This window comes from Symphalangus syndactylus, chromosome 17, assembly GCF_028878055.3.
Source record: "Symphalangus syndactylus isolate Jambi chromosome 17, NHGRI_mSymSyn1-v2.1_pri, whole genome shotgun sequence".
NCBI classification, from domain to species: Eukaryota; Metazoa; Chordata; class Mammalia; order Primates; family Hylobatidae; genus Symphalangus; species Symphalangus syndactylus.
The window spans coordinates 26,021,835-26,044,741 of NC_072439.2; the positions used below are offsets into that span (position 1 = coordinate 26,021,835).

The 22,907-nt window shown below is 38.5% G+C and overlaps 1 protein-coding gene across 2 annotated transcripts in view; it reads right to left on the reverse strand.

Annotated features, from left to right (window-relative positions):
* Positions 1–22,907, reverse strand: part of SRGAP1 (SLIT-ROBO Rho GTPase activating protein 1) — a 306,717-nt gene that overhangs the window by 60,428 nt on the left and 223,382 nt on the right. For both annotated transcript variants that reach the window (XM_055249639.2, XM_055249640.2), the window contains exons 7-10: positions 17,298–17,519; positions 15,235–15,336; positions 1,329–1,526; positions 91–175 (exon numbers count right to left, since the gene is read on the reverse strand). In XM_055249639.2, coding sequence (XP_055105614.1) covers positions 91–175; positions 1,329–1,526; positions 15,235–15,336; positions 17,298–17,519 — 607 coding nt within the window. The remainder of the gene's footprint in view (positions 1–90; positions 176–1,328; positions 1,527–15,234; positions 15,337–17,297; positions 17,520–22,907) is intronic.

Consider the following 22,907-nt stretch of genomic DNA (forward strand, 5'->3'; position numbering starts at 1 on the left):
CACAAATATACAATTCATACTCTTTCTGGAATATATACATGATACGATGTATCATCCAGGTCATCTTCCCAAACATTTTGGATAACTCACCTTCTCCCAGGGTCCTCTGCAGCAAGTCATGTTTGGCTTGAAGTTTCATGATGAGATTACTGCCTTCCAAATATTCTCTGAGTTTCTGCAAAAGGCAAGAATAATTTTTAAATCTTTTTTTTTTTTTTTTTTGAGACAGAGTTTCACTCTTGTCGCCCAAGCTGGGGTGCAGTGGCACGATCTTGGCGCACTGCAACCTCTGCCTCTGGGGTTCAAGTGATTCTCCTGCCTCAGCCTCCTGAGTAGCTGGGATTACAAGTGCCCGCCACCACACCTGGCTAATTTTTGTATTTTTAGTAGAGATGGAGTTTCTCCATATTGGCCAGGCTTGTCTTGAACTCTTGACCTCAGGTGATCCGCCTGCCTCGGCCTCCCAAAGTGCTGGGATTACAGGCGTGAGCCACCGCACCCAGCCTAATTTTTAATTTTTAAAAATTATTCAATGTCAAGGAACTTCTCATAGATCTAAAATCCAGCCACTTTGATCTTCTAGATCCTAGAAACTTGTTACTTGAAGTGTGGTCTGCAGACCAGCAGCATCAGCCAACCCTTGGGAGCCTAGGAGAGATGCACACTCTCAGGTTCCTTCTGTACCAGACCTCTGGAAATTAGAACTGGCACTTTCACCAGCTCTCCTGGTGACATGTATGGATATTAAAGTTTAAAAGTACTGTGTGTTTTTAAATTTTAGAGCTGGGATCTCACTCTCTTGCCCAGGCTGGAGTGCAGTAGAGTGATCTCAGCTCATTGCAACCTCTGCCTCCTGGGCTTAAGCGATCCTCTCACCTCAGCCTCCCAAGTAGCTAGGACTACAGTTGCACATCATTATGTCTGCCGGCTAATTTATATATCTATATAAATATAAATATATATATAAATATAAATATATATATATGTTTTGTAGAGACGGGGTTTTACCATGATGCCCAGGCTGGTCCCAAACTCCTGGGCCCAAATGATCCTCCCACCTCAGCCTCCCAAGTGTTGGGATTACAGGGGTGAGCCCCTGTGCCCAGCTAAAAGTACTGTTTTATACCAGCCCTCTAACTAACTAAATAACTCCTAACTAACTAACTCCTAAACTCTTTCCGAGACTGACTGAATCAGGAACTATGATGGTAGACAGGAGTCTATTTTAACAAAAGGAACCCCAGATGGTTCTGATGCGACTATAGAAGTGGCACTTGGGAATCCTAGATCTGAGCTCTGTAGAGTGGCTTGGGAAGTGGCGGGCGCACCATGAAGTAGAACTGTTCGGTTTCCTGCTGGTTGGCTCTTCTCTTGGCAATGCTGGGTTTACTCAGGTAGGTTTCAGAGACAGTGGACTTCACAGATTCTGTGGAACGACTGTGCTGGAAGCATTCAGAAACATCATAGTCCTCAATGGTGACCATATCTTGTATCGTCTGCAGGGTGGCTTCAGTCGTTTTCTTAACCTGGGAACAGAAATACATTTCTCATGTTAGTACATTATTTCATGAATCCCACAAACAGGGAAAGTCCACTCTGTCAGGCAGAGATGAGGACACAGGGCCTGCCCCCGCTAAATTCACAGTCTATTAGGAGAGAAACAAAGGTAAAAAACACTACATATCACCAGTTTCAGGGAACGATTTCTTCAAAATCATCCTAAGAAGGTTATCACTTTATATTTCAGTACTTATAAATCTCATATATTACTGGGTACTCTCTCAATTACTTTTTTGTCTTAACATTTTCAATTGAAGTCAAACTGCATATAGAAAAATACAAAGACCATAAGTGTGCAGCTTGATGATGAATTATCACATAGGGAACACACCTATGTGAGTAACAATCAGACCAAGAAAAAGTATATTACGAGTCTGCTTGTGCCTCTCCCAATTACCATACATCTATACCCTCTCTTTCTCCATTACCTGCATTTCTAAGATTAGATATTAGCTTTGCCCATTCTTGCACTTTACATGAATGAAATCCTACAGGATGTATAACTTTTGTCTTCCTTTTGCTCAACGTGAGATACACTCATTTCTTATGAGTATATTTCATTGCTATTCATTGTAGGAATATGCTGTAATTCATCCATTTTACTATTGATAGATGATTTTTTTTAGTTGTGGGGTATTTTAAATAATGCTGCTATAAACACATTTTTGTTTAGTCATACATATATGAATAGAATTGCTGCTAAACTGTTTTCCAAAATGATTGTAATTTATAATCTCACCAGCAGAGTGGAAGAATCCTTGCTATTCCACATCCTCATCAACAGTTGGTATTGTCAGTCTTTCTTTTAAATTTAAACAATTGTGTTGGGTGTGCAGTGGTATCTCACTGTGGTTTGAATATGCATTTCCCTGATATATGAGATTGAGCACATTATCATATGTTTAAGGCAATTTGGATCTCCTTAATTGAGAACACTTTGTTAAAATCTCTTGCTCCATTTTCTAAGTTATGAGTCTTTTTCTTAATGATTTGTTGATATGGATATGGGTCTTTTTGTAGTTGCATGTGTTGCAAATATTTTTCCCCACTCTGTGCTATGGTTTTTCCCTCTTTCAATAGTGTCCAGATGAACAAAGATTCTAATTTTAATATAATGCATTTATCAATTCTTTCCTTTTAGTGTTTTTTGTGTCCTATTTAAGAAATATTTTCCTATCTCATAGCCATAAAGATACTGTTTTATGTTATCTGTTAGGAGCTTATTTATTTGTTAATCTTCTAGTAGTCTTTTTATTCACTGAAGGTCATATTCTACCTTTGCTTATCGAAGTGTAATGTAAATTGATAGCTTTTTCCTTCTGTCACACAACATAAAGAGTTTAGAACACCTTAACTTCATTTACTCCTGATTTATATGCTATTTTTGTAATACATTATAATAGGATATATATAAATATTTATATGTAAATTGAAGACATTATTAGTTTATGTAGTCAATATTCATTTAGCATCACTCATGTATTTATTACATCCTTTGATGTCAAGTGCGTATATTTTCAGAGTACCCTTTAGAAATTCTTTTTAGTATGTGTCTGTATTGTTGACTTGACAATGTCTTTTATTTCACCTTCATTTATTAAATATCTTTTTCTGTGCAGCAGTTATTTTCTTTCTGTGTATTAGAAATATATCACTGTACTTTGTTGTGGCTTCTATGTTCCTGTTGAGTGAGAAGGTTACCGTCAGTCTGTCATTGCTTTGAATAAAATCTGCTTTCTTTTTCCAGCTGCTTTTAAAATTTTCTATTCATCTTTGGGTTTCTACAGTTTCATTGTAATATATCTAGGTAAGGATTTAAAAAATATATTCTGCCTGGAATTTCTTAGACTGCTTGAATTTGTGTGATGTTTTTCATAGGTTTTAGTAAGTTTGCAGCTTTTATCTTTTCAAATACCGACTCTATATTCTTTAATTTTTCTTTGTGAACGGGGTGCGGTCACTCACGCCTGTAATCCCAGTACTTTGGGAGGCTGAGGCGGTGGATCTCTTGAGGTCAGGAGTTCGAGACCAGCCTGGCCAATATGGTGAAACCCCATCTCTATTAAAAATACAAAATAGCTGGGTGTGGTGGTATGTGCCTGTAATCCCAGCTACTTGGGAAGCTGAGTCAGGAGAATTGACTGAACCCAGGAGGCAGAAGTTGCAGTGAGCTGAGATCGTGCCACTGCACTCCAGCCTGGGCAAAAAAGTGAGACTCTGTCTCAAAAAAAAAAAAAAAAAAAAAAAATTTTTTTTTCTTTCTGGGAGTTCAATTAGTATATTAGACATTACTGTGTTCTCTGTATCTCTTATTCTTCTTTTCCATATTTTATTATCTTTTGTTTTTGATGCTGTGTTTTTATTATTTCTTCTGATTTGTCTTCTTTCATGATTTATTTTTTAGCTCTACCTGATGTTAAACTCACCCACTGCTTTCTTAATTTTGGTTATTTCTCAGTGCTAGAATTCCTATGTAGCTCATTTTCAAATCTGTTATTTTAGTGCTTATGATTTCCTGATGAAATCTAAGCTTGGCTTTTAAAAACCTCCTTGAACACTGTAAATAGTTCTGTTGTCATTTAAAAACCTCCTTGAACACTGTAAATAGTTCTGTTGTCATTTATTTCTGATAATCCCAATATCTGGAGTTCCTGTGGGGGTGTCTCTATTGTCTATTATTTCTTCTGGCTATCACTCATGGCTTCTTATCTCCTCATTGTCTAATTATCTTTGCTAGATATTTTTTGTAGAGTTATTTGAGGTCAAAGGTGAGATTATCCTCCAAAGAGAATGTTTACTTTCCCAAACCATTAGGGGCATTAATAGCTCTCTGGATTTTATTACTGTTCAAAATATTGGATGCTCTTCCTTTTGGGAAGATATGGTTCCCTGTGTCACAGGTTTCAGGCTTGGCCATGCATCGTGTCCTAGAAAATGAAATTTGAAAGAATCAGTTGAGTGACCCAGTCCATCATTACAGGAAGTGGAAATCTTTTCAGTTACTTTTTTTTTTTTTGAACAAAATAATGTTTGGGAAAGAAACAGTAGCAATTAGTACTAGTTTAGATGCTTAGAAGGTCATGTGATGGAATTAATATTAAAAAAAAAGAAGGGAAAGAAATTTAATAGACAATAATCATTCCTGGGGTTATGCACAATGCAAAGGGTAGATACTGTTGGAAAAGAAGCATATTAATGACCATTAAAAATACTGTAATTAATTACTGTAAGGAGGTCATAATTAAATATCTATAGACTGAATTAAAAGAGTCACCATCCTACACTAGTCAAATAGGCTCTTGCAGCTTGTAGACAAATTTCTAATGACAGTATCATACACAAGTTTTAAAAGCACTGTATTTCAAACAAATAGATGTGACAATGGTATACTCTGAGAAAAGTGTACTTGATGACTCTGTTGGGAACAAGTCCCCCAGAATCTGGCCATAAACTGGCCCCAAAACTGGCCATAAACAAAATCTCTGCAGCACTGTGACATGTTCACGATGGCCATAACGCCCACGCTGGAAGGTTGTGGGTTTACCAGAATGAGGGCAAGGAACACCTGGCCCGCCCAGGGCGGAAAACTGCTTAAAGGCATTCTTAAGCCAGAAACAATAGCATGAGCGATCTGTGCCTTAAGGACATGCTCCTGCTGCAGTTAACTAGCCCAACCTATTCCTTTAATTTGGCCCATCCCTTTGTTTCCCATAAGGGATACTTTTAGTTAATCAATTATCTATAGAAACAATGCTAACGACTGGCTTGCTGTTAATAAATATGTGGGTAAATCTCTGTTTGGGGCTCCCAGCTCTGAAGGCTGTGAGACCCCTGATTTCCCACTTCACATCTCTATATTTCTGTGTATGTCTTCAATTCCTCTTGCACCACTGGGTTAGGGTCTCCCTGACCGAGGTGGTCTCGGCAGACTCAAAATGTGGCTCTGATAACGACAAACACAATATCAGGATATATGAAGAGCCTTCATAAAATTGCGAAAATGAGAAAAATACAGTATCTGTAAATTAAAACAGTTTTATATAATAAGTGATTTTAAATACTTTTGCATAACTAAATTAATAGCTGAATACTGAAGGTAAATATTTGACTATGTTATCTACATCTCCATAAATTTTATATTTATAATACTTTTAAAAAATGGAAGCCTTTACTTGTGCCAATATGTAGTAATTAAAATACTACAAAGTAAATGCTATTATTCCTTTATTCAATTAAACTCTTGAAATGGACAAATGTGTAAGAAAATACAGGCAAAAGAGTATACTGTGTTGTCTGAGGAAGTCAGGGAAGGCACCATTCAGAAGATAAATTTTGAGCATATATTAAAAGGTGAGTAGGTGTTCACTGCAAAAAAGGGCATTCCAGGCAGAGGAAAAAGTGGGAAAAGAGAGAGTCTGGCCTTCTTGGGCTACAACAAGTAGCTTTATATGAGAAGTAGGAGTGCATAGCATCTTGAGAAGATGGCTTGCTAATAAAGGACCTTTCTATCATATGATACTGCAGTTAGAATTTAAAAAAATAAAAAATCAAGGCCCTCATATACCACACTTAATTGAGAATCAACAGGGAGCCACTGATACCTACAAGGGACAGTTTAGATTTACATTTTTAAAAGATCCCTCAGTTGATGAACAATAAAAGGGAAAGAGACAGAAAGCAGGAAAGTTAGTCAGGAGACCCTAGTTCCATTGAGAGGTGATGAAACCTTGATCTAACAAAGTTAAGAGTGGGAATGAACATGATGGGGCATATTTGAAAAACATTTAAGCAACAGCAATAGGAGTTAATCTTTTTCAACAAGTGCCTTAAATAGCAAAACTGCTGGAAAGAACTACAGCTTCTTTTGCTCTGGAAGGCGGAGCAGAACTTCCAAATACATAGAAGCATGAAAAGTATATAATGTTCTTCAGATACCAGTGAGGTGAAGTATAAGAATAACATGATGTAAGGTTCAATAAGGTGCTCTGATATGTACCTAATTAAAACACAATTAAAGGAGGACAATGACAAAAAAAGCTCCTAAAACAAACAAACCCACAAAATCCATCTGAACAACAAAAAACCCCAAAATAATCATGAACCAAAATAAACATTTGTAATTTGTCTTCAAATACAGTCAGTTTTTTTTTTATGGATTCTGTATCCATGTATTCAACCATTCACAAATTCAACCAACTGTGGGTCAAAAATATTTGGAAAAAAATAAAAAATAATAATACGACAATAAAAAATAACAAAACCCAATATAACTATTTACATAGGATTTACATTGTTTTAGGTATTATAAGTAATCTAGAGATGATTTAAAGTATAGAAAAATGTGTGCAGGTGATGTGCAGATGCCACACCATTTATTTAAGGGACTTGAGCATCTTCGGGTTTTGGTATCTGTGGGAGGTCCTGGAACCAATCCCCTTTGGATGCCACGGGACAACTGTAATCTGTAAATTTGTTGGAATTTTGCAATTAAAGTGTGTTCACTGAGTTTATGAAACATAAGAATGTTTCACTAGAACCATGTTCTTACATATAGGAAACAAGAGACAGCAGCATTATCAAATGCACACATGGAATACACATACGAAGAATCAAAATCAACAACACCATTTTCCTTCTTTTTTTCAACGTCCTTCTCAGAAGCAATGGTGTCATGGTTAAATTTGGAAGTATCAGGAATAAAGGATGTGACAGAAGCCACCAGACACAATGCTGGGACTGCATATCATCCCATGGGATGCTCGCAACAGACAGTGACACCAGCTTCTGACACACACCAACCATATTAGTAAGTCTCGGGGGGAACATAATGAGGCAAATATGAAACAGCTAATATGAGCTTTGAAATACCTCCCCATCAGCAGCAGGAAAACACAGTTGGGTTTTGGTGGAAGGAGAGGCCAAAGACTTGACAAAGGATTCGTGAGAAACCAGAAGAATGCACTGCACTGAAGGAGCTGCCCAGGTGGCTTGAACTCTGAGCTGTGGGTCAAAACAAATGAGGAGGGAGAGGTGACTTCTGTGAGCTTTTGTGGACTGGCTTTGTGGCCTTTGTGTTACCAGGACATTACCATCCCTGGGAGAACAAGACAGCCATTTCAGTGTTCTCATTCCCTGAATGCACTGTGTTAGTCTGCTAAGGCAAACCAGGTGCTGAGTGGCTTAAACAACAGAAATGTATTGTCTCACAGTGCTGGAGGCTAGACGTCTGAGATCGAGGTGTTGGTTTGCAGGGTTGGTTCTTTCTGAGGGCTGGGAGGGAAGGATCTGTTCCAGGCCTCTCTCCTTGGCTTGCAGATGGCCATCTTCTCCCTATGACTCTTCATATCATCTTCCCTACACCTGTGTCTCTGTATCCAAATTTCCCCTCCCGTTTTTATTATAAGGACACCAGTCATATGGACCTTACTTTAATTCGATTACTTCTATGAAGCCCTATCTTCAAATAAGATCATATTCTTAGTCACCGGAAGCTAAGAATTTAACATATGAATTTTCAGGGTGGACACAAATCATACCATAACACACTCCATGTATTTTATGGCACTGTGCCTTGTACCTTGCACCTGATGCAGTCCTATTCATCCTTTAAGATTCATCACTCATCTGTGAAGGTGACCCTCATCCCTTCCTTTGCCTCCCCACTGAACTACTTCCTCCTTGCCATTGCTGACCTTGAATGTATTTCAATTACAACACTGTCATTTCAGATGTACTAAAAATTAGCAGAAAGGGACCACACACACACACACACACACAGGGATTGGGTCAACTCCGTAATTAATTAGCCAAGGGTATAGAAACTCACAGCTAGCACAGGCCACAGAAGGCGAGAGCACAGGCAGAGCATCCCGCCATGGCCTTTTCTTGCTCCTTGTACCCTAACATGGGTGCAATGCTAACAACCCTATCCCCTGTCTGTGTTGGGTAGGCATTACTAGATCTGAAAAAAAAAACAATGTTTGCTCTCTCACAACTGTTTTTTTTTTTTTTTGGGGGGGTGGGGAGGGAATGTCACATCACCATTCCAGAAGAATTCACACTAATAATTTATGTACTTGCATTTTAGGTAATGTTTACAAATGCTGGGCTCTCTTGTTTTTGAAGAAAATTCATTTTCAGCAACGATATAACTTAATCCAAGGAAGAAAACATCATCGTTGCTCAGGACTCTCAGAACAAAGTCTCTGCCTTCAGCTGTGTCTCAGAAAACCTGTTTTCCTGCAGCCCACCCCTGACTCTGATTTAATGACCCATGTGGGTGGACCTGACACTGAGTGTGGTCTAAGGAGCATGATCTCAAATCAATTTCTCACAAGCACTTGCCTCACTGTTTAGAGGTTTATATTTCCACCTACGGTGGAAGCAACTTGAAGTCAGTGATAACTTAATCTTTATAGCTCCAGGGACTAGCACGGTGCCTGAAACACAGCAAATTATCAGAAAAAGTTCACTGAATGAACAGCGGAAGCTGAAGTTATCCTTTCAAATCATGGATGCCAAAATGCTCAGTGCATCAGAGAAAACGAGTTGTTTGTCCACTGAGAGCCATCCTGAGCTCTGCCATTTTCTTTGGGGTGCTCTATCCCAGGACTCATTTTTATGCCCATCCTAGAAATTCTCTTCATTTCCCTTGGTATTCTTTTGGATCAAGGCCCTCCCTTCAATGAGTTAAAGCTTGCTTGAAACAAAAAATATAAATGTGTGTTTGCGGTGAAAGATGGTTGATCCTATTTTTAATTTTGGCCAAGAAGATGTCATTTAAGGAACAAACGGCAGTTATCTTTTACTTAGGATTTTCCTGTTAGCTCATCAGTAGAAGGTTGCAGGCAAGTCAAAGATACTTAAATCAGTAAAAATGAAGTTAAAGGCCACAGAGAGGATCCAAAACAGAAATTATAATTAAGTGGTTATTAGGCTTCACATCTTATATCAAGTCTCAAAAGAACTTGAGAATCCCCCAGGCGAGTTTGATCATTGATTTACATGACCTGGGATTCTGCTGAGGTCACTGGTACGATGAGAAATTTGGGGGGAAAATGTGATTTTTCTACCCTAGGTAGGAGGTGTAATTGAAATATCTCTTAGTTCCCTCAATTTCCCGTGCCATGCAAATTGTCTCAAATGTTTGCCTAAAATCTTGCTCATTACTGTTGAAAATATCTTGTGTAAGTAACGTATTTTTGGAACAGTCTGTGAAATACTCCTTGGCAAGCTGCTGGTGAAAGGCTTTAAATGGTGCTAGGGAAATTTACGTGGAGCTATCTGTTCATTCAACACTGTCGCAAATTGATTGAGAAATTATGGGCTTCTCTCATTGTACATTCCCCTCAGGGTGGTAAATCTACTATAATTTGAGAGAGACTAGTTGTTTTACATGTGAGGTTTTACTCATAGAACAGCAGTGACATACTGATGAAATCTTTATTTTCTGGACCAAATATTGGGACAAATGGCCTGAAAATGGGGCAAGCTATTAAAAACCAACACTGTCCTAAAAAAATACAAAAGGCGTAGTTTCTCTCCTCAAAGTAGCTCCTTTTTCTCTTTCTTTGACTGTGTATACATAAAGGGAGGGATGAGAAACTTGAAGAAATGGGAACTGTAATAAATGGTGAGTTACTCCACAGGCTAGTTTGGAAAGAAAGAAGCAACAGGAATGACCCCTAAGCAAAAATCCCTACAACAAGGTTAAATGCAAACTTTGAGAAAGCAGACGAGACAGTGCAATATTAGGCTGGAAAGTGTTTAGAAAATGTTTATAATGAGAAAGGTAGAAAGGATTATTTAGTTTGCTTTTGAAAAGTTGCCTTTAAGAGCAATGTTGAGCCGGGTGGCTGAAATGAGTAATGTGAGCTGGCTATGGCTCTCACCTGTAATCCCAGCACTCTGGGAGGCCAAGGTGGGAAGATCGCTTGAGCCCAGGAGTTCAACCAGCCTGGGGAACATAGGGAGACCCTGTCTCTACAAATAATAAAAAAGTAGCTGGGCATATTATTTTGTTTTTTGAACAAAATTCATGAACAATAGTTGAAAATTTAAAGAATAATTCAAAATAGTTATTTGTAGAGACACTGTCTCTAAAATAATAAAAAAGCAGCTACTTGGGAGGCTGAGGCAGGAGGACCACCTGAGCCCAGGAGGTTGAGGCTGCAGTGATTGTGCCACTGCACTCCAGCCTGGATGACAGAGTGGGCCCCTGTCTCAAACAAAACAAAACAAAACAAAAACAAAAGTAATGTTTATTAATGTTTCACTTCAAAGTTTTAATAAACAGTTAAGTAATCAAAATAAAACAATAATTGGGAACAAGGCTGTGTGGCAGCAGGCCCTGCTCTAATTCCATATGCACAACACACAGTGGACACTAATGAATATTCACTGACAGATCTGCTGGAAGTTGGAATCGTGAGACTGAGGTACCAAGGGTGCAAGTTTGCAGCATAATAAAACTCAAACCTCATTTTAAAAAGTTTAACAGGTAAATGGAAAGTTGGGAAGTGACAATAAATGTCACAATCTCTTATGAGTCTTCACCAACCACAAATTTAATTAAGCCCTCTCAAACCTTTTAACTTTTACTACTTGTAAGTATACTGAGGCCATTTCACAAGTGTGTACTGCTCTCTTCTCTTTGTTTTAAGGCAGGTGATACAAACTCAAGTATCTTTAAGGGCCGGGCAAGCCATGAAAATGAGGCTGAGTGGAGAACATGGCAAACAGGAAGCACACATTCTGTGTCTAAGGGAAGTCAGTTATTGTCCTATAGAAACACAGGTCTAGTGTGATCAGTTTTTCTAATTTTTAAAGAGGCTGGATATTGATAAATATATATATATAATTTATAATATGTATATATATACGCACATTTTTTTTTTTTTGAGAGAGTCTTGCACTGTCGCCCAGGCTGGAGTGCAGTGGAACGATCTCAGCTCACTGCAACCTCTGCCTCCTGGGTTCAAGTGATTCTCCCGCCTCAGCCTCCTGAGTAACCGGGACTACAGGCATGCGCCACCATGTCTGGCTAATTTTTATACTTTTAGTAGAGACGGCGTTTTGCCATGTTGGCCAGGCTGATCTCGAACTCCTGACCTCAAGAGATCTGCCTGCCTTGGCCTCCCAAAGTGCTGGGATTATAGGTGTGAGCCACTGTGCCCACCCTGCATATTGATATTTTTATGAAAACTTACAGTTTTTAAAGGACGGCAAATAACTTTCAAAACCCAAGCACTGTAGAGCAAACAAAAGTTTTCAGGCCAGGAGTGGTGGCTCAAGCCTGTAATCCCAGCATCTTGGGAGGCTGAGGTAGGCGGATCGCTTGAATCCAGGAGTTAGAGACCAGCCTGGGCAACATGGTGAAACCCAGTTTCTGTGAAAAATACAAAAATCAGCCAGGCGTGGTGGCACATGCCTGTAGTCCCAGCTACTCAGGTAGCTGAGGTGGGAGGATCACCTGAGCCTGTGAGGTCGAGGTGCAGTGAGCTGTGATTGTGCCTCTGCACCCCAGCCCGGGTGGCCGAGTGAGACCCTGTCTCAAAAAAAATTTTTTTTCATGGGCCAGATATGGTCTGTTGCAGGTGGTGCCTACTTTTTTTTTTTTTTTTTGGAGACAGAGTTTTGCTCTGTTGCCCAGACTGGAGTGCAGTGGCACGATCTCGGCTCACTGCAACCTCCCCGGTTCAAGTGATTCTCCTGTCTCAGTCTCCTGAGTAGCTGGGATTACAGGCACATGCTGCCATGCCTGGCTAATTTTTCATATTTTAGTAGAGACAGAGTTTCACCATGTTGCCCAGGCTGGTCTCGAACTCTGGAACTCAGGCAATCTGCCCCGCCTTGGCCTCCCAAAGTGACTATTTAAAGTATTCTAAGATTTGGTGAAAAGGCTCATGTTCTACTTAGCTGTACTGTCCATGCTTTTTAAAACTTGGGTGAAATTCTCTCTTAACTTTTTTTTGGGGGGGGAGACAGGGTCCTATTCCATTACCCAGGCTAGAGTGCAGTGGCACAACCATAGCTCCATGCAGCCTCAAGCCCCTGAGGACCTTCAGGATTTATTGTACTGAACCACAGTAACAAAACTCCTTAACTTGGCTCTCAAAGCTTCTTGTTGAATGACCTCACCTTCTCCATCAGTTCATTCCCAAAGAGAACTGGGGTGATAACCAAACTGTTCTATTCTCCCAAGGCACCTTGACGTATATTGAAATATCTTTTCTTCCCTCTATTTTTATGGTATCTACTGATTATCAAAAATCTAATTTAAATCTTACTTTCTTTGGGAATCCCACTCCACTACAGTAAATTTTCTTTGGTGTCCAACAAATCATAAACCAGTAGTCATGCTCACAAGAAACATCAGGATAATCCAATTCATTTGCTTCTTCAGCTAATGTTTAAAAATTACTTTTTAAGTTTTATTTTGCAGTCAGTAGGTTTTTAAAAATTTATTTTAATTAATTAATATTTTTAAGAGACAGGGTCCTGCTCTATCACCCAGGCTAAAGTGCAGTGGCACCATCTCACCTCAGTGCAGCCTCGAACTCCTAGGCTCAAGAGATCCTCCCTCAGCTTCCCAAGTTCTTTAGATAATTTTAAAAAATTAACCCTCACAAAGCATTGCCTGACTCTAAGTTTATAAGGACACTGTGCTTCTCCACGTTATGCCTAAAAAGGCATACATTAAGGGTCACAAACTCAAAGGCCTGAGGAGGCCAGACAGGTAACACAAACAGTCCAGTGTAAGAGAACTGGGAGTTGAATGACTTCGGCAAAGCAGGATTCAAATGCCCCAGCTCTTCAATTCATGAGGCAGTGCAGGGCCAGAGTGGCCAGACCTTTTTTTTTTTAAAAAAAAAAAAAAAAACAGGTCAAAACTTTGGGAGCCAAACAAAACAGATCTGTGAGCTGCCAGTTTTGACTTTGTGTATAATATACTATTTTCCTTGAGTTTAGAGAATGTTATCCAAATAAAACAGCAGAAGGATATGCAGGGAAAAACAAGGGAAGTCACTAGACATACAAACTGTAGATAGAATAGGATCCAGTAAACTGCATTAGGTATTTTGTGAAGCCTAGATAAAACCTAGGCTCTCAAACGCTGCCTCAAGGTGAGCAATAGCGTTCCTTTGGAAAGGCTCATTTGTGGGACTCTACATAGAGATGACATTGGTTGCATCTTAAATACACACATTTGAATAAGGGCTGGTTTGTTTCTACTCGGAATAATAAAAGCCAAAAATTACAACGGGTTTTGACCAAATTATACTGGTCTATACATCATTCTTTCTTAACAGAAACAAATACACAGAGCTCAAACATCCTGGTGGGATTAAAACAAAACAGGGTAGGAAAGTGAATTTTGATAATTCACTTTATCATTTGTACGTTATTTTTTCGCTTCTGTCCCACAATCCTTTCTTTTGGGAATTGTCTGTCTCTAGAAATACACTATTTCTGTAGGAATTCTCAATCAAAGGGTTCTATGAGCTGCACATTCTCCAGGTTGGCCAATGACAGAATCTCATTTCCTAGATGTAATGGTTTGTCCAGAAGTATGCACGACTTCAGCCAGGTCACTGAAGAGTCAGTCTTACCTCAGAGACAAGGATGCCAGGATGGAGTGGGATGGAAAGCTTTAAAAGGGACCACATAGTTCTGCATCTATCCCGAAAACACTATCAACACACATAGGAAATCACTTCAAAGTGATAAAAAGAGAGAGAGTCCTGATAACATCAATTGAACACAAATCCAGTGATGTCTGAGGATACCGCAAACACTGACCAATAGTTAACTTTTTAACTTGTGTTCCTGTAAATTACAATTGGGAGCCTTGACTAATGCAAGAAACATTTGTGGTTTGTATCTTTATTTTAGGAGAACGTGGATTCAAGTAAGTTAATTTCAGAAATAGGCAGCTGAATTGTATAATTGCTTCCTAGCTCAACATATATTGATAATTCATATTTTGTATTCTATTCATTTAAATACACTAATGCTGGCAAATAAACATTTTCTATCTTCATTCAAGTACCATTTCAAAATATGATTTTGTTCTATCAGTAATGCCATGTTCAGTACCAAAAATTTAGAGAATATAGGAAAGCATAAAGAAAAAACGAAGTGAATTTTAAAAGTTAGGATTAAATTAACATGGCATACTATGGGCCAGGCACCGCATGGCTCATGCCTGTAATCCCAGCACTTTGGGAGGCCAAGGCAGGAGGACTGCTTGAAGCCAGGAGCTTGAGTCCAGTCTGGGCAACATAGCAAGGCCCCATCTCTACAAAATATTTTTAAAAATAAATTAACACGTTAGTCAAAAGTTCCACTGTACAAAAGACTGTATAGTTTTGGATATATATGTTGAATTTGATAACCCATGGGAACTATTTTCAGTATAAATTACAATTTAAGGTAAAAAAATTGTGTTTACATGTATATGCAGTTGAGTGTCTAGTAGAATATTAATCTATGGCAGAATACAGAATCTTTGCATTTACCCCCTACAAAGAGTACTACAGGAACCCTGAGAGCAGGAAATACGTGACGAAGAGGTTGAACCTTGAATATTAAATATGCCCAGGTCATATGAGAATGTCTTCCAGTTATATTTGAATTCAGATTACTGGTGTGGCAGGACGAACGCATGCTCACCTCTTCATTCTCGATTTTGAGCGTGGCAAGGCGGGACTGCAACTGTTGGTACCTGAGCATGAGCTCTGCCTGCACTGGCTGCTGGGCACTGACCTGGCACACCTGATGGAGAATGAGAAACCAGTTACAACAGGGCACCGTCAACCCACCTCCAGAAGCATGGATCTGCTATTTAAATGATGCATGAATCACACCAATCCTCTCAAGGTTCCAATTACATATTTACTTTTAATAGGAGCATCAAAACTTCACTTGTAAATGTGGAGCTGTTACATAAGCTGCAATAGCAGAATGCGGCTGCTTGGCCTGGCTACAACTAGGAAGATGGCAGCTGCAGGAAGGACTGTGGTAAGAACAGGGCGGTTCCTGCGATGGAGCTCTGATGCTGAAATCTCACTCGTGGAATTCTTAATGACTCTTGTGCAGAGGCAGAAGATGTTTCAAATGGACTGTACAGACATAAGCAAAGAAGGCAGCAGGGCTTACTGGTTAGGGTCTGAGCTCTCGAGTCAGTCAGTTGTACTCGAATGCCAGCTCTGTCCCCTACCAGCCAGGTGACTGTGGTAAGTTACAAAACCTCAGTTTCCTAATCTGTAGAATGAGGATAATAAGAGTTCTTATATCACAGGGCTGCTGTGGGAATGAAATGAGACAATGTACACAAGGGACTTAGAACAGTGCTTTGCACATACTAAAAACTCAGAAAATGTGAATGACTATTTTAGCATCTTTCAAATATGGCTTCCCTAGCCAATATCAGCCAAATCGCATGATTCACCATGAACTTCAAGAAGTCACTTATCTTAGGTTTTGATAGAAGATATTTGGCCATGATCTCAATTATGGATAAGTTCAAAATTAGAGCATTATTAAAACTGCACCAGAAACAAACAGTTTCTTCTTATCTGCCTTGTTTTTGATGGTGTTCCTTTTATGGAGTTGCCAAAACATGAGAGAGATTACCACTGCTCCTTAGCAGAACTGGCCATAAACAAAGGGCAACCAACTTACTTTATTAAAACAATAAAACCATTAACATCCAACCGATGTCATTTGTCTGTGATATGTTAACATGCCATGCTTAACATATCCACAGCTGAAAAATTAAAACAGCAACCATTTGGTTTTGGAAAGATGGGATAAGCTACTCATTTTGCTTGTCAAAATCCATGTGCGTTTGGCTTAAATACCATTTCTATCAAACACACATAAAATCCAATTAGAAATACAGCAGGTACATTATATGTGTGTGTATATATATACTATGTACAAAAACATGTATATATTTTACATGTCTTAATACTTGGTGTTTCAGAAAAAAACATGGCATTAAAGAAATCTTTTCATGATCTTATAATTACATTTTGAAAAACAGACTGTCACCATAATAAGTTAAGACTGAGTTTTTATCTATGAGTTTTGTTTTGCACAGCTGAGACAATAAGTGCTATATAACATGCTCCCTAAGTTGGCTTTTTTTGTTTTTTCCTGTCCATAGACAATAATATAAACAACTGTAACTCATAATCAGTTCAAATGCATTTTTTTTTTGTAAAATAGGATAGCAAGCTGAATTTATAAAAAGTATATAAAACACTCATAATTTCTAAGGCTCATTTTACAGCTTTGGAGCCAACTTGAGTCTTAAAAAAAGTTTTGTACTTTTTTTTCTTTCTTCCATTTTCCTGCCATATACAATTACTTTTCTTTATGAGAATCTTTAAATCAGGATTATAAGAAGCCATCAGACAGATTCTATCAGACCGGCAAAATGTCTTCCTTTTCATTAAATTGTCTTGAGGTGGAACAAAAACTTCTATTCTGGGACAGCTTAGTGCAAGGCAAATCTGCACCTTTTATCTGTTTGGCCTCTGTGGGTATTTGAGTGTTCGCCGTTTGCTTTAAAAGGTGGTGGCAGCTGATCTTAGCATTGTATTAAGAGCCTTTGCAAGGATAGGAGACAGAAAACAACTGGGAATTATTACAACTGTTAGATTATAGCAAGTGAGGAGAAATATAAGTGAAGACACAATTCATTATTTTAAAAATGATCAATTACTGACCTCATCACCCATGTGAGACTGAAACTCAAACTTCATTGGTGGACAGAACGCAGCAGGGTACATCTCCATGAATCTCTGCTTATCGCTCCTGGGCTCTAAATTATCAACTGCATTCTCAATAATGTCTAAGCCCTCATGTCTGGAGGTTTCAAGGTTGTACTCCGCAGAGAGATATGTTCTTAGGGCTCTGTTCAGACTTGCATGGTAGCCAAGATCACAGCACTTAAAAAGTAAAACACCACATACAAAAATGAATGCAAAGTTGATCAAAGACAAAAATGTGAGACCTATAGCTATAAAACTCTTAGAAGGAAACATGGGGGTAAGCTTTCATGATACTGGATTAGGCACTGGTTTCTTGGATATGACATCAAAAGTACAAGCAACAGATGAAAAAATAAATTAGATTCATCAAAATTGAAGACCCCCGTCTCTCCTAAAATACAAAAAATTAGCCAGGTGTGGTGGCACGCACCTATAGTCTCAGCTACTCAGGAGGCTGAGCCACAAGAATTGCCTGAACCCGGGAGTTGAAGGTTGCAGTGAGCCAAGATAGTGCCACTGCACTCCAGCTTGGGCTACAGAGCAAGACTCCATGTGAAAAAAGGAAAAAAAAATAGACACTATCAAGAGAGTGAAAAGAGAACCCACAGAATGGGAAGAAATTTTTGCAAATCACGTATCTTATTAGGTACTTATATCTAGAATATATAAAGAACTCTTACAACTCAATAATAAAAAGACAAAGTCTAATTTTAAAATGGGCAATGAATCTGAATAGACATGTCTTCAAAGATGACATACAAATGGTCAACAAGCACATGAGGAGATGCTTAATATAACTGGGAAATACTAACGATGATCGGGGAAATGCAAGTCAAAACCACAATGAGATACCACTTCACACCCACTAGGATGGCTGTAATCAATAAGACAGACAATAGCAAGTGTTGGAGAGGATGTGGAGAAATTGGAGCCCTCATACACTGCTGGTGGGAATGTAAAATGGTAGAGTCACTTTGGAAAGCAATCTGGTAGTTCCTCAAAAGTTAAACATAGAGTTACCATATGACTCAGCAAATCTGCTCCTAGACATATATCTAAGGGAAATGAAAACATATTTCCACCTAAAAATGTGCACACAAATGTTTATAGCAGTATTATTCATAATAGCTAAAAGGCAAAAACAATCTAAATGTCTACAAACTAATAAATAAAATATGGTATAGCCATATCATTAAATATTATTCAGCCACAAAAAGGAAGGAAGAACTGATACATGCCATAACATGGATGAACTTTGAAAACATTATTCTAAGTGAAAGAAGCAAGTCACAAAAGACCACATATGATTTCATTGACACGAAATGTTCAGAAGAGATAAATCTATAGAGACAAAAAGTAGATTGTGGTTAATGAGGGCTAAGAAGAGGGAAGAAGTTGGGGGTGATGGCTGAGAGACGCAGGATTTCTTTGTGGGATAATGAAAACATTCTAAAATTGATTGTGGTGATGGATATACAACTCTCAGTATACTGAAAGACAGCTGTAGATTTATAATGGGTGAACTATGTAGTATGTGAATTGGATCTCCATTCACATTCTTTTATGTTAAAACATAAAAGAGGCAAAATCAAATACCAAAAGAATGAAAAATAGTTTTATTTGTGCAATACTGATATTGATACAATCATTTACTGAAATCTGCGTAGGCTGCAAATACACTACAATATTTTGAATTTGCATATTTTATTGAAGATCAAGAATAAACTTTTAGAAGTGAGAAGAACAGGTTAGAATCTGCCAAAATAGTCTAGGAATGCCTTCCCTCTTATCCCCAGAATAAAATTCTTAAATAATAAATGATTGCCAAAGGCTGTTTATTGGAGATAGAATTTCATTTAGTATTCCTAGGAATATAACAGCTTTGAAATTCTTGAATCTTCATTATCTTTAATTTGCATTTCTATTTTTTCGTGTTGCATTTTAAGAGAATATGACTTGAAAAAAAGCATAATACTGGAAATTAGTAATCAATTACTGACAATTACTGACAGGTTCATTTTCAATTTGTACATAAAAGCAGTATAAATCACTTAAAGAGGAAAGAAGTGACTTTAAAGGTACAAAACCAGGTCCTTTCTCTATATTGTTCCAGTGAAGTTCAATCAATTCAGTTTGATTCAGTTCAACTCACTAATTGGCCATGGTTCAAGTGCCAGGGAATATGCTAGGCTCTAGGCATATAAAGATTGGAACATAGTAAATAAACTACCTCCATCCACAAGGAATTTGAACATAAGCGGTCTCTTGGTTTGCTGTTAAAATAGTGGAGGAGTCGCAAAGAAAGCAACCTTTGTACAAAGGATGTATCTACCAGGATATGAACCATCGGATCTGTCTTCACTGACCTGTCTTTAGAACCTATTTAATTCCACCCTTGGAATTAAATTAAATACGTTGGTCCTTACAACTAACCTATTTAATTCTAACCTTTACCCTCCAATTTCAGAATTATTAAATTTGAAATTTTTATGTAAAGATATTCTAAAATCTTGCTATTTAAAATTTAGTCTGTGGACCAGCAGCAACGGCATCACCAGGGGCTTGTTAGAAATGCTGTATCTTGGCTGGGCGTGGTGGCTCATGCCTGTAATCCCAGCACTTCAAAGGGCCAAGGTGGGAGGACTGCTTGAGCCCATGGGTTCAAGACCAGCCTGGGTAACATAGTCAGACACTGTCTCTACAAAAAATTTTAAAAATTAGTCGAGTATGGGGGTGGGTGCTGTAGTCCTAGCTACTCGGGAGGTTGAGATCGGGGGATCACTTGATCCTGGGAGGTAGAGGCTGCCGTAAGCTGAGATCGTACCACTGCACTCTAGCCTGGGCAGCAGAGTGGGACCCCTGCCTCAAAAAGAAAAAAAGAAAGGAAGGAAGGAAGGAAGGAAATAAGGAAGGAAGGAAGGAAGGAAAAAGGGAAGGAAGGAAGGAAGGATGGAAGGAAGGAAAAACAACAAAAAAAAAGAAATACAGGATCCTGAGTCCCACCCCGACCTATTTCAGAATCTGAAGATTAAAAAGGATCCACAGGTGATTCATATGCACATTAAAAGTCTGAGAAGCAATGCCCTAAAACAATCATCAAGTAAATGGGTCTGCAACCATGTCTTTTGGGGGTGCTATTTTCCCAAGCAGAAAAAAGGACTTGATTAAAGATGACTTGATTTAAAAAAACAGAAAGTAGCTGTGACACCATAATTACAAATACAAGCAAAATACAATTGTGAAATGCAGCAATCAGGCTCATCATTAATACATTTCCAGTGGAATCAGCTGCACTCAAATATAGAGAATGATTCATTTTGGTTAATTTAGAAATTCTAGTCCCAGATGAACAAAGTCCTCTTGTATTCCTCTTGCTTTTCAAAATCTATAATGGTTCTGTGTAGCGGTTTTATACATATCAGAGGGCCTGAAAAATTATTCTATCTTTCAAGAAAGATAGGAAATTTGCGTTAATGAAAACACAAATTTGTAAAGGAAATGACCTTCTTTTTTTTGAGATGTACCAGTGTTTAAAAACATCTCACTATTCTGAAAGAACATAGATTCTACTGGATTATAATGAAGCAGATGAGACAAGCTGTTCTATTTTATGAGTATTGATTCCAACGGGACTTAAAAAATTGAAATCTAGAGGAATGAAATCAGGAGAAAAGCCTCCCCCTCCCAGAAAAACCCCCAAATCTCTTAAACAACTTAAAAGAGAAAGACAGAGAGAAGGAAAAGGCAGAAAAAAAAGGGAAAGCAATCTAATCCCAACCACCAGATTGCCTTGTAGCTCTGAAAAATACATACTAAATTTTCATTATTCCGAGACTTAGCTCATGCCTCAAAATTTTAAGTGTAGCTTCTTTGGGGAAACAAATGTGAAGACTACAAAAGCATCAGTGCATGTTTCCATACCCAGCGCAGTCAGTTGGATTCTGCAGGTCTGGGCCCAGCAAGAGACAATTTCATTGTGGCTTCCTCCTAGGCTGGGAGGAGCGTGCATGCGGCTTAGTAACTGATATAGGAGCCTCCCCAGGTGTCTTCTGAGCTTTGAGTGCTACCCTTAGGAGGCTTCTGTGATGAGTTTTGATAGGAAATTTCCTTCTCTGACCCCTATGGTGCTTGTCAGTCTGTAAGATCGCTTAATTGGCCTAATTTTGTTACTTCTGATAGGCAGCATTTCTACACTCTAGGTTTTTCAGGCATCTTGAACTAGAAACAAGGTACAGAAAAAAAGAAATTCTTATTCAAGGTCTCCTGAGACAGCAAGGCTAGTCACTGAGTCTTTTTTTTTTTCTAAACTAGAAGCTGAAATGACACTGGATCTGTTAAGATTCAAGATACTTGGTTAAAAAGGTTTAGAATAATTCTATGGAGCTCATGAATTATTAATGACAATATGAAAAGCCAGCCTCTGCACAAAGAGCTGAGTTACAGCCCAAGTGCATTTAGTGATGAAAATACATAAGAAACCAATACAAGATTTCATGGAAACCAATGTTTTTCTGATGGATGAAAAATTCTGAACAGATACATACAGTTATGGATTAAAATTGGGGAAGAAAAGGCTGTTGGAAACAGAAGGGCATATGTATATTTTAAAAATATCTGAAAACCTGTCAAGACACATTCCAGTAGATATTAGTCTAAATCATCACCGCAGGCTAATTTTCTTAGGCAAAAGGGTTGCAAATAGTATCAAAATGGAGATGAAATCCAAGTACAGATGCTCCTCAATTTACAATGGGTTACATCCCAATAAACCTGTTGTTAAGTGGAAAATACTGTAAATTAAAAATGCATTTAATGCCCCAATAAACGTATTGTAAAGTCGAAAAGTTTCAAGTTGAGCCACTGTAAGTCTAGATGCTCCTCTATTTGCAATGGGGTTACGTCCAGATAAATCAATTGTAAAGCTGAAAAACTGTAAGTTGAACCAGTGTAAGTTGAGGACCATCTGCATGGAGGACAGTGACAAATGCTGAGAGTTGGCTGAAATAACATGGTGAGTATTATGTGTAACGTTAGGTATAACTGGATCACAGCTGTTCAGGAGGAATATCTTTTATTTTTTGGCATAACTCCATGATATGAGCCCTAGTGAGGTAGAAGTTTGCTCCTAAAATGGGAGTTACCATAGTGGAACTATATGGGAAACAAGTCTGACATTCATGTTTCAAGAACAGTAGCAGCCAAGGTCATTCGCCAGGGTTACGCTGGAGTAACTGGAGGGCAGCCCCAGGCTCCCATGTGACTCCAGAATTCAGCAGTTGTCAAGAGAATGGAAAGGAAGGAAGTGTTCTACCCCTTCTGCAGAATTATTCTACCTTCATTTCTATAGTCTGGTCTCTGTTTGAGAGACTTCTGTGATCTCATGTCCCGGGTCTTATCTCTGGGTTTAAAGAAGCCTGGCTCTGGTCATTCTAAAGCCATGGACATTGGGTATAGACTCTATCTACTCCCTATTTTGAGCCTTTTTGCAAAATAGTGCAACCTAAGCAAAGTGAATTATAAAGGATCAGATACAGAAAGGACATGAACTCATCTTTTTTATGGCTG